Source organism: Siphateles boraxobius, unplaced genomic scaffold (assembly GCF_051911475.1).
Source record: "Siphateles boraxobius isolate OS27281-9 unplaced genomic scaffold, OSU_SipBor_1 54, whole genome shotgun sequence".
In the NCBI taxonomy this organism is placed as follows: Eukaryota; Metazoa; Chordata; class Actinopteri; order Cypriniformes; family Leuciscidae; genus Siphateles; species Siphateles boraxobius.
This window is the reverse complement of record NW_027509180.1, coordinates 4,475,139-4,488,362: the sequence shown is the minus strand read 5'-3', so window position 1 is coordinate 4,488,362 and position 13,224 is coordinate 4,475,139. Positions and strand designations below refer to the sequence as shown.

At 37.1% G+C, this 13,224-nt stretch overlaps 1 protein-coding gene across 4 annotated transcripts in view; it reads left to right on the top strand.

The window, feature by feature from the left end:
• Positions 1-13,224, top strand: part of LOC143714414 (uncharacterized) — a 1,189,624-nt gene that overhangs the window by 148,647 nt on the left and 1,027,753 nt on the right. The window contains exon 2 of one of the 4 annotated variants that reach the window (XM_077205565.1): positions 7,998-8,187. The exons of 1 other annotated variant lie outside the window; for it this stretch is intronic. In XM_077205565.1, the coding sequence (XP_077061680.1) occupies positions 8,154-8,187 (34 nt within the window). In that variant the 5' untranslated portion in view covers positions 7,998-8,153. Of the gene's footprint in view, positions 1-7,916; positions 8,188-13,224 lie in introns of those variants that run through there. 2 more of the 4 variants (XM_077205566.1, XM_077205564.1) reach the window with 2 other exon arrangements.

Genomic DNA, 13,224 nt, shown 5'->3' with positions numbered 1-13,224 from the left:
AGTCTCTGTGTGTGTGTGTGTGTGTGTGTGTGTGTGTGTGTGAAAGAGAGAGAGATAGAGAGAGAGTGTGTGTGTGTGTGTGTGTGTGTGTGTGTGTGTGTGTGTGTGTGTGTGTGTGTGTGTGAGAGAGAGAGAGAGTGTGTGTGTGTGTGTGAGAGAGAGAAAGAGAGAGAGTGTAACCCTACATTATAGGATCAAAATATCCCCATAAAGATAGCAATATCCGAAATCCTTGTCGGGATTTTTTTTTAAATTTTATTTGAAAACGGCTTATAAATCAGACTAAGTGATGTTTTTTGAAAATGCAGAAAGTTATCTGTGATAGGGTTAGTGTAGGGGGGTAGAATACACAGTTTGTACAGTATAAAAATCGTTATGTCTATGGAAAGTCCCCATAAAACATGAACATTTCTTGGTCTGTTGAAATGAGAGGCCTGTTTGGTCAAGTTGAAACCTCGTCATCCCAGTCTCATCAGGTGGACTGAAAGAAGTTTCAGTGCACTTAGGACGCTGAAAACATGGCTCAGAGCAATGGTTACAATGACACTTGACAGAATTGTTGTGTGTCGTGTCCAACATGACAAACTTGACAGTATTGATGCAAAACATATATGCCAACAGTTAATTTCTGTTAAAGGGATAAGTTCACTTATTTAAAAACGAAAATTCTGTCATCACTTACTCACTCTCAAGTTGTTTCAAACCAGATTCTTTCTTCTGCTGAACACAAAAGAAGATATTTTGAAGAATGTCGATAACCAAACAGTTGATGATAGCCATTGACTTCCATAGTATTTTTTTTTTTCCTACAATGGAAGTCAATGGCTACAATCAACTGTTTGGATATCGACATTCTTCAAAATATCTTCTTTTGTGTTCAGCAGAGGAAAGAAACTGGTTTGAAACAACTTGAGAGTGAGTAGCCTAAATGATTTTTGTTTTTGGGTGAACTATATCCTTTTAATGAAAGATGCTGACGTGTTTGGCTTCTTTAAAAAGCAAGGAACAAGACAGTATTGCACTATTGCATTGCACTATGAACGGAGTAAAGTTAAGTCTCTGTTAAACTGCCTCCTTGTCTTTATTAGTTACCTTTAACATTACAGAATTAATGAATTAACGTATTTGTTAAGGTCAGTATAGACTAGGGCTGCACGATTTGGGGAAAATGTCATATTGCGATTATTGAGGTCAATATTGCGATATGCGATTGCGATTATAATAAATTGTATCATGAGTCAACTTGATGGGTTTTAAAGGAAAATGCACACACAGATTAGTGATAATGCTAAAATGTGTATTTGTAAAACTAGAAATGTTTTCAAAATAAATACAAAAATGAACATTTGCATTTATGTAAAATTATTTTCTCAAAAGTAAAGCTAAATAAATAAGACAAATAATAACATACACATTTTCACAAAAATAAGATTTTTTAACATTTTTGTCCAAACAAACATGGACATTTACTCAGGATGAAACATATACTCTCTGTATAAACTGCTGAAAACCCAAACCACTAAATCTTAAATGACCAACTGGTACTTCCAAATCATCTTTCTAAACAGTTAATCTTATCGCATTAGAGGTTCTTTGACAAAAACACAAGCATATCGACTTTCTCTGGTTTCAGACAGGAGCGATGATTTGTCACAACATTACCACTAGCACTAAAAGCTCTCTCTGATGCAGAGCTTGTTGCTTGTATGCCCAGATATTTCTGTGCTAGTTTGCATAGCCTAGGGAAGCTGACTTTGTGTGTCTTCCACCATTTCAGTGGATCTTCTCCATGGTCTACACATGGCATGTAAATGTAAACATTGAGTTCAGAGGCCACTGCTTCTCTTAACTGTGCCATGGAATCAAATGTGGATGACAATGGTGCTCTTGGTGCTGTGCATGTGGTTTCCTTAAAGAAACTGGCCAGAGTTTTCTTCTTGGCTTTAGCAGCAGGTGGACTTTCCACATCTATGCTATTATTCTCCATCCCTGCAGGGCTTTGGGCTACATACTGCTGGCCGTGAATTTCCTGAAACGATAAACAATGCACATGTTTTAGAAATTTGTTATTACATTGAATAATTTTTTACCAGTAAACTCTGTGGTTTCACTCACGATCAACTCAGATATGGCTCGTTCCTTTAAGGTCTGGGTCTCTTCTTCAGAGATGTGTTGTGTTCTGAACCTTGGGTCTAGGAAAGTGGTGAAGTTTAGAAAGTCCTGAATGCCTTCATATTTGCTGTTGAGGTAGCTAAGAATGTTGGATTTCAGTGACTTGGTCAGCTCAGTGTCTGCTTCGTCTTCAGCCAGCACTGATGTGTTCAGAAGATGCAGAGAAGGTTTCACACAAGATATGCTCACATAACTTTCACCCGATAAGGCATCCGTGAAGTCCTGTAGAGGGCTGAGTGCCTTGTTTACAGATTCCAAGACCTCCAGGTCTTGCCAAGAAGGGAGTAGGTGTCGCACTTTGCGGTCTGTAGAGATAACCTTGGACAATGCACTTTGCTGCTCCAGGACTCTTTCTATCATTTTCTGAGTGGAACCCCATCGTGTTGCGCAGTCTGTCACCATGGCATGCTCTGGGAGGTTGAGCTCTCGTTGTGCTTCCCTCAAGGCCACTCTTTTCTTCCAACTATGGGAGAAGTGGCCCACAATCTTCCTGCATATCCCAGTAGCTCTGTTAATGCATTGTGCATTCTTTTTCAGAGCATTTTCTGTGAATGATAGATGAAAAACATTTACTCACTACACATTGCAAAAACGTTTAATATTCACATTCTGATTCCATGCCCAGTTCATATGAATAGCATAAAACACACACACACGTTAATACTGTATTTGTACTAAATCATGTCACAACTCTAGGCCTAATTAATTATATTGGAGTAGTAGGCAAAAATGGCAATGGCAGATTTGTTCTTTACAATCATCAATCTTATACAGAGTTATGTTTAATGCTAATTAATAGCCCTACATGAAATGGGCCACTCCTAGTATCTTTTGTGACGCACAGAATTTTACATTGTATTTCAAGTAATTTTATTTCATTAAATAAATGGTACAACTGCCCCTAACCCAAAGTTATTTGCTTATAAAAGTACAGTAGTTTAAAATATTTGCTTTAGTGTAATATAACGAAATATGAAAGCAATTTAACTTACCAATGGCCAAATGAAGTCTATGACCAAAACACTGGATTCTAGTCCACTGATTAAGCTCCACTGCTTTGACCATGTTAGTGCCGTTGTCTGTTATGGTGACCTGACGCTCCTCGCAGAGGTCCCACGCAGCCAGTGCCTCTCTCAAGCCCAAGGCTATGTTTTCTCCTGTGTGGTCGGCGGGGAAGTACGATGTTTGCAGGCAGCGGCTTTTCAATTCAAACTCCTCGTCGACAAAGTGCACAGTCAAGCTAATATACGGTTCACTTGTCCTGCTTGACCACAGGTCCGTAGTGGTTGAAAAGAACGTCACCGTAGCCATTTCCTTTTGAACTTCGTCACGGCGCGAGTTATAAAGTTTAGGGATCGCTATTTGAGAGAAATAGTTTCGAGAGGGCAGTTGGTACCTCTTGTCCAGTGTGTGGATCATTTTCTGAAATCCCACTTTACTAACGGCGTGTATGGGCATCATGTCTTTTGCCAAACAGTGCGTTATGGAGTCAGTGATTTCTTTATGTCTAGCCGAAGACTTATCATATGGCGTGATGCTTGCAAACACATCTGTAATTTTGTTTTGTTTTGTTCGGGGAACAGCTTGTGCCGTGTTTCCTTCAGTTGTCTCTTTCACCGTCATGCATTCCTCATATTTTTCTCTGTGATGTTTCAGGTGCTGAAATAAATTTGTCGTATTGCCACGTGATGTAGCAACTTTAATTTTGCAAATCTTGCACAGTACCTCTCTCTGCTCAGTGTCAGTAATCCGAAATCCAAAATACCGCCATATAACAGAGGTAGAGTAATTTTTAGGTACCAGATCAGTGCCGATCTCCTCAGCATCCATCTTCGCTCTGGTATTTTCGCGCTGCGCAGTGCGCACACACACACGCACACACACACACAAGTGACCACGCACGTGACATGGCACGAGACGCAACACGCCTTTACTGAGACTGTCAGATCAGATTTCGGCAAGGAAAATCGGCAAACTGTTCTCAGAAGGTTTGTCTTCACACACACACACACACACACACACACACAATTATTTATTTAATATAATCGCAACATTTTGCCGTCATATAATCGCAGAGGGCTGACAACGCGATTGCGATGCGATTAATCGTGCAGCCCTAGTATAGACTAAAAACCTTAATACATTATCCTATTAATTTCCTGATTCCTCCACTTCTGTGGATGTCCCCAGTCCCCACCAATCTCAAAATCAAACCTACGCCTCAAAGAGAAGTATAAACATATACCATTTCGATGATAATATGCCTCTGAAGTTTGACTTTTTGCACCATTACAATACTTATAGGCAACTAGTCATCATATCTTCCTCTCCATGAAACACATGTTAATGCTCAGTAGTACACACATATGGTTCTTTAATGTATTTGCATTTTACTAAAATGGAAATTGGACTGAAATTCATTTTCTATGGGCATATATGCGGCTGAAACAGGTAGTGGATCCCAGATTTTTCAACATTAACATTTTTATATACCGTTATAATCATGGCCTTTAGAAACGTGTTGTTTTGAGGAGGTGGTAGTGCCCCTGTGGAGCGGCCTAAGCTTTTGTCCTTAATGGCATTTTTTTTCTTTGCATTACTTTTACTTTTATACTTTAAGTAGTTTTGAAACCAGTTACTTTTACACTTTTACTTGAGTAAAAAGGTTGAGTTGATACTTTAACTTCTACAGAAGTCTTTTTAAACCCTAGAATCTATACTTCTACTTGAGTAACGAATGTGGATACTTTTGACACCTCTGAATATTTGTGATTGTAACTGTACATTCGTGCCTTATATCATGTGAAGTTTTTAATTATTAATTTATAATTTATTTAAAATTTGTGATTGCTTCAATGCCACTGACGATTCTGCTTATTGGTCTGATTCTTTAACGATTCTCTTATCGATTCCTGATAACACTGTGTGGAAAATTGTCATATGCTTTTTCAGAAAAAAAAGGTGTTTTTATTTGTTTTAAAGCTTACCCTTGAGTAAGCACAACTGTACTTTTTATGTAATAAACGGAACCTTATTGTAAAGTGTTACCGAGTAGTTATAAACCGATTAAGATGTCTGGTGAGTTCAGTGTCGGAAAGATCAGTCGTTTTAACCATTCATTAAATTAAAAGGTTCAAATGAGTCATTAGTTCGCGAATTGGACAGGTCATGTGCGTTGTGTGATTATCCCAGCAGTTAGGACATGGACATCCCACAAGATTTGTGTCAACAAAGAAAACATTTCATCACTAGATCGTTTAAACTTTATTTTATGTCAGCTGAATGTGCGAAACGCTTTTCAGAGAAGATAAGGTAACTTATTTTAGCACAATTCACACCCAGCGGTAATTCTGGAAAACAAAATCTCCAAATGCTCCACATGAAACTTTGGTCTTTCATTCTGCACCCGCGAATCCCGCGATGCACATACACGCTGTGTGCGCTCTGTTTTTCATGTTATCATGGGTTTGCGCACTGAAATATTAATGAAGCCAATATAATTTGTTATACCTAGCCTGCTCAATACATTTCAAATAAGCATAATTTAATTGTATATTATTTATTTGTAGTGTAGGCTATATATGCACTTCTGAATTCTTGACATTAATATATAAATATAAAATTGTGAAATGTATGATTGCCTGATTGAATTTTATAAGAGAACTAGTAATTTGTTTTTATTAACATATTAGATTTTATAAAATTTCTGTGCAGATTTTTTCAATAATTACTTTTTGCTGCTGATTTATACACTCATTAAGGTTATTAAAAATTCATAATATATTTATGTAATATTTAAAAGTGTTAACTGTAATCTTACATTGCAAAATAATAACTTAAAAAGGAATTAAATTCATCACAATTATGTAAGTGTCTGGAAATTTGCCGCGGGCGAGGGCCCTTATATACATCATATCTATATAATATATATCATTATATATAATATAATATTAGTAGGGCCCTACTAATAGCATTAGTAACATTAAATATAACACAATAAACCAAAGTATATCAGTAGAAGTTTCCTAAAGTCTTTCTGATAGTTTTCTACAGGCCGGTTTACTACATACATGTAAATCAAGTATTGTAGAGCAGATCTGATGCTTCAATCATTGATATTCCTATGAGGACATTTTCAGTAAGATTAAAATAGTTCATCTTTTGTTTTGTCTTTTATTTCAGACATACCAGAGGTTTAATATTTAAATTTCATATTTGACTGTTGTTTCGGATTATCTCGTGACTTCAGCTCATAAATATTTGACTTGTTATATAGGCCTGCAATTAATTTATCTTCTTGCCAAATAAATGTAAGTTTACTATTAACAGACCATGTTTTTGAAATAATTTAGGCCTACATCTTCAGTAGCCTACATATGAAAGCAAGTATTTGTAAGAATGGTAATATGTACAATGTAATTGATGTATATTTTATTATCTTACCCTCGTGTTCTCTCTTTTTATTTTGTCTTTTATTGTTCAGTTTTCAGCTAATCACCATTAACTCTTGTTTTCTATACAAAGTTGTAGATCATAAACATGTCATCTCTGTACTTTTTGAAATAAAAAATGCTTGCTTACTCGTTATCATGCATCACATGAAAAAAATGAATAAAATGAGTCTCTGATCCAAAACCCACAGTAGATGGCGCTAATTCGAGCCGCCAATAAAGAAGAAGAAGAAGAAGAAGAAGAAGAAGAAGAAAAGTCTGAGGAGGGCATTTCATGGTATTTCTCATATTTACACAACCATCACACACACTTTATACAGTTTGATTAAGCGACAGACTCATTTCTGTATTGTTTTCATCGATCACAGCGATACTTTTGTGTCTTTTCTGGCGTCTTTTCTACTGAAATACACATTTAGTGCAGCAGCAGCGAGCATGAGGAGAATATGTGGAGTTCATTCAGACCTGAGCGAGTGTGTGTTCGTTTGTGTGATTGTCTCGATGTTTGGAGTGAGAACTGTTACTGAATGTCGAGTCAAGAGTTAAAGTTTGAGAACTGTGAAGGGAATTGATGCTGCTGCCGTTTTGTTTTATCTTTAACAAATCCAGTGTGTTTCTTACTTCACATTGTGAAAATATGCTGGAACAGATACGGCTAAAAACTTCACATTGAGCTTATAATGAGTTCTTTTAGGATCAGTTTCAGTTTTGATCTAATAACATGAGTGCAATAAATGTGGTTACTACAAAATCTAAATATATTTTATATATATTATGCTGCTGTAGTTATTTAGATGAGGTGGTTATTAAGATGAATGCCATTTTTATATTTATTTTTATGTTTTATCCTTGTCATGTTATGAGAAGCAACAGTATTTTCTTTCAGTAGAGCAGTTTTACAGGCTTTTATCATGTATCCTGACTCAAATAATGTGTTTCTAACAGCAAACACTCAGAATAAAGTGAGATGATCTGCTGATGATCCTGAATGTCTTGTTGAATGAGTGTTGATAGTCTGAGGATCATCAATATAAACAGATCTGCTGAAAACACTCTTTATTTCATGACAACAGTTCCTGTTTTCACCTCATTTATTATGCTGATGTCTTCTGATCTCCTGTAAATTGACACTTAAAGCTCATTTCATTGGTGTCAACAGACTGAGGTTATTTGTTGATTACACATTTATATCTGTCTTTAGGCCTAGGCCTATGTGTTGATTTGTTTTTTCTTACCATTAGCCGTATTTATATTTATATTTTGTTATCAATAAGTATAAAACAAATCCCTCCCACATCAGTCACATCATCAGTGAAGCTCCTCCCACTGTAATTCATCATCAGTGAAGCTCCTCCCACTGTAATTCATCATCAGTGAAGCTCCTCCCACAGCAATTCTCCAATAAATGCTGTAAATTCCCATCAGCTACAAGTGAAGACGAGCATCAGAGCATCAGGAAGAACTGAAATCTGCAAAGACTGAGTTTATTAAAGAGGACAGTGAGTACACAAGTGATCCAGAACCTGCAGAATGAAACGCACTGAAGATCCTGAAGAACAAAGAGGTTGGTGTTTATTCTTCATTCATTCATGATGCTGAAGAACATTCATGTTAGAAACATTCAAGCACTTCATCACATTTAGATAAACAGTTCAACTGTGAAATGGGTACAAAAGTTTCCTTTTTGGTTTCCAAAATGGTCAGTAAAGCGATATTTGAGAAATGTTCATCTTGATTGTCAACATCAGGTCTAACTAAATATTATTTGAGCTCTTTTATTTCACATTTATATCTGTTTCACATTATTTTGCTTCTATTTTAAAAAATATCGATCTTTTCTCAATATATAGTATACAACATTTTTTTGTGTGTGCAATAAACTGTATCAAGTAAATGAACTTGCCAGAATGTCAGACAGGGTTGTAAGCTTAACTTAATGTCATTCACGTCGTTTTGTGGCTTTTTTTTAAGTATCAGTTCAGGCACTGGTACCTATTCAAAAGTTTCGATTTGGCACTGATATCATAAAAAACCCAAACAATACCCAACCCTAGATTATTCTTCTCACAGTAACTTTGGTTACTGTTTTTATTATAACCGATACCTAGGGATGCACCTACACAGCAAAATCAGCAGTGCTAATTCAACACCTACAGAATTAAATTCAACACCTTAAAAGTGTCTATATTGGTCCACACTAGATCAAGTTAAAACTACACTTTTCAAAGTGTTAAATATTTAACACTATGACAAAGTTGCAGCAACTCTCTAAATAGTTAGCATTTAAAACTAGTCAACACTGGTTAGAAAAACAGGGAGATTGTGGTTCAAGTGAAACTGTATTAAATAAAGCACACCATCCACAACAAAGCATTGGCTTTACATTGACAACCAATCCACTATAGCACAGGTCACACAAAATGGCAGTGTGGCACTACATATGTTTTTTCGTCCATCTCATTAGAAAACTGTTTGTCGTACGGTCTGTAATAAATCAACTCATCGATAGAAATAACAGAAAAGGAATCAGCTCTCTCCTCAACACAATATGCATTAAAGTGCTCATCAAAATAAAGTGTGTCAACTCTGCATGTCAAAATAAAAGCTTGATCTTCATTAATAATGATATTTGTGATCTTTCTGAACACAGGAATTTCCATATCTGTTGTAATACAAACAAACATACCAATTTGATACTCCGTTCCAACGTTTTTCACCCAATTAGTAATTGGCACATCAGAAAATACATTCACAAGAAACTTCCCATACAGAAATGTAATATATGTAAATATATGTAATTTACATATATAATGTCAGTGCCCATGTATGTCTGCTGCCTATATGAGAATGTATGCAAAATTCATATATATAAAAGACATAGACATATATGGAACATATATTTTAAAATATAGCAAAAATGGCCGTTTTCATGTAAGTGCCATATATTTTACAGTATATGGACATAAATGTTAAATATATGTAAGACGCATATATGTATATATGCATATATGTACTTATTTCAATGCATCAGTATCACATGCATGTATGTTTACATACATTTATTAAATATGTGGGAAACAAATATCTATGTCACATATTTATACTTAATGTTGTCCATATATGCGAGAAACCACAACTATACTGTAATATATGCAGATATATGGTATCATATATGGATGAACTCAAATATTTTCTTCACATGTTTGGACACATAAATGTTCATATATGTGGCAGGCATTTATTGTGTTCTCAGATAAGTCAAATAAATGTATAGATATATGTCATGCTATTTAAAATATAAGTACATATATGGCCATATATTACATTTTTGTATGGGTTAGCACTTAAATTCTCACCACCCTTCAAGCTATCGATCATTTCTTTCCTCACTGGACCAAACTCAAATCTCTGGCAATTAAAATTCTCCCAGTGATAAGCTAACTGTCTCTGTTGTTGTTTTACCAAGGTTTTTGTGATATTTTTGAAATTTTTAACAGATCGTTTAAAAAAAATTATGTTTGGCCTCAAACCTCATGCACCATACATAAAGAAGTGGACCTATTTTACGAATGCACCTTGGATAATGTATAATAAAATGATGCTTAGGAATTAATCTTCTGTCAGGAAACAAGGATCTGAAGAGCTTGTGGTGATCATTAATCAAATGCTACAAATAATACGTCAAACCATTAGTAACAACTGGTGAAAACACTAGATTCACTATCTGAATCAAGAAGAGGAGCAAGTTCCAGTAACTGCTATTTCTTTCAATTACATCACCAACAATCAGGGGAGCATTTCGCACAAGACAACACGACTGTATTGCATTCAATCCAAGATCTTTACTATCCTCATCCATTTTCAACCCACTTGGCCTGTTTTTTCACTCAATATAACCGTAGTTGAAACTTTGGATCCTCTGTGACAATTGGCGCTTTTCCACTACACAGTACCAGCTCGCCTTGGCTCGGCTCGGCTCGACTCGACTCGCCTTTGTTTGGTTTTCCACTGTGTAAAAGTTGTACCTGTACCTGCTTTCGGGTACTTTTTTTCGTACCACCTCCGGCGAGGTTCTAAGCGAGCTGAGGCGAGCTAAGGCGATACTAAAATGTGACGTGAAAACAATGCCGACTGCTGATTGGTCAGAGAGAATCGTCACTATTCACTGCGTCATCATTGCACGCGCCAGATGGAGTATCCAGAATAACCCCGCCTTTTTTAAATAGTTTAGCCAGAGATAGTTACTAAACTTACTACTATTATTATGGCAACTCGGAAAAATACGCCGTGGTCAAACGAGGAGGTGCAGACATTCCTTTGTTTGGTTGCCGAAGAGAGGATCCAGCGAGAGCTTGATGGGGCAACGAGGAACGAAAGGCGTCGCTATGACGACCGGGTACTATTTGTGGCGATACTTTCTGCAATGGAAAACGGAACGAAAAGCGAGCCGAGTCGAGGCGAGCCAAGGCGAGTCGAGTCGAGTCGAGCTGGTACTGGTAATGGAAAAGCGCCAAATGTTTCCAAAGACAGATTCTTGTTATTTACCAGGCATTGAAATACTAGTTTCAATTCGTACTGCACTACACCTTCAAGGAAATCGTGCATTATGTCAACTGCATAGTTATCAGAGATGTGGTAAAAACATAGTGTATTGAGCAAGCATGTCTTCTTGACACCAAATGTTGATGCCAACATAGGATTTTCCTGTAGAGCTGCACAATGTTCTGCATGGATTTCTTTTGTACGGAAAATCAAGCAAGGGTTATCTTCAGTGAAGACAGATTGTAACTCTTCCTTTGTAGTTTAACAAAATCTACAACAATATGTTGCACTGAAGGATTCAATCCAACCAAACAGCCCGTGCAAACCTAGATTATCACCCGTTACTTGAATATCAGTCCCTCGCAATGGTGAGTCTGAGAAAGGTACCTCTATTCCTCCCATTTCTAGTGTTTTGACATCATCAATGAGAGGCTTTAGTATTTCATCAAATCCATATTTCTTCAGGTCTTGTGAATGAAAAAGTGCCACAACATGAATATTCATCAGAACAGAATTACATTTTGGGGGCAGGTTCCTCAATATAAAGTAAATGCAACCAAGCTTGTGTATCCCTTTCTTTGAACCCAAGGGATTTGCTGTCTCAAAATCATCATAATAAAGCTGAATCTGTAGAGCATGTTTTTGCTGGGAAAACAAATCATTACTTTTGAAGTATGAACCATCACATATATCTTTATAAACACCTTCTTTATGTTGCTTGACCTGCAGGAAACTTTCACATAATTCACTAATCTTAAACATAGATTTCAGGGTTCCCAAGATGGGTAGATACACAAATGTTTCTGTTACAGGGATCTGATTGTAAACTGCTGTTGTCCGATCTCTTCGCAAATCAAAACGCACCACAAGAACATACTCTACAGCAGAGGTCTTCAATCCTGCTCCTGGAGGGCCACTGTCCTGCGGAGTTTAGTTCCAACCTGCTTCAGCACACCGGCCTTTGTATATTCAAGCGATCCTGAAGAGCTTGATGAGCTGATTCAGGTGTGTTTGATTAGGGTTGGAACTAAACTCTGCAGGACACCGGCCCTCCAGGAGCAGGATTGAAGACCTCTGCTCTACAGGTTCAACTATTCCCCACTTTTCCTCGAAGAACTTCTGTCGTTTGGCTGCTGAATTTAAGACTGAGAAAGAATATTACCAATTGATCAAAACAATTTTCCACCTTTTTTTCCAAATCGGTTGCTTGAATCTCTGAAGAAGTACAGCTGAGAACAGCTTCTCTTGTTTGCTTATGAATGTCATTTACATTGCTTGGACAGTGCTCTCAGCAACACGCTTGCAATTGTGCTACAACAGATCCACACAGGTTTAACAAATGATGCTTGTCAACAGAGGTCCGGCTAGTTACTGGAGTGTCTGTACAGACGTCCTGAGAACTTGAAGGCTCATCACCTTCATTTTGAGCGCCCACATTGTCAATATTATTTGGTGGCCTTGTGCAAACGAATGAAGTGTTTTTTTAACCCTGAATACGTACAAAATGATAAAGAACATCCTGGTTGTCCACATTTCAAACATAATGTCTTTCCTGGATATAATCCATGGTGAAGTCTCAAATGCTGACATTTACAGAACTTTTGTTTTGAAACATTGTTTAGTAAAATTTATTCTGTCTTTTCACTTATTCGGCCGAACACCGAAAGTGCTGTTGTTGATATTTTCGGCCAAATAATTTCGGTTGTCGAACATTCAGTGCATCCCTAGAAAATGCAATTAAACTTTCCTCTTTGATTTCAGCCCTGATGGAAAAGAGCGAGGAGAGAGAAGAACTGAGTGAAGTGAAGGAGGAGAGAGAAGAACTGAGTGAAGTGAAGGAGGAGAGTGAAGAACTGAGTGAAGTGAAGGAGGAGAGTGAAGAACTGAGTGAAGTGAAGGATGAGAGTGAAGAACTGAGTGAAGTGAAGGAGGAGAGAGAAGAACGTCTCAGGTTACTACTGTAACCATAGTTCCCTGAGAAAGGGAACGAGACGATGCGTCACTTGACGCTTTGGGAACGCCCCCAGCGTGCATGCGTCTGAGCATCAATGTCAACTAG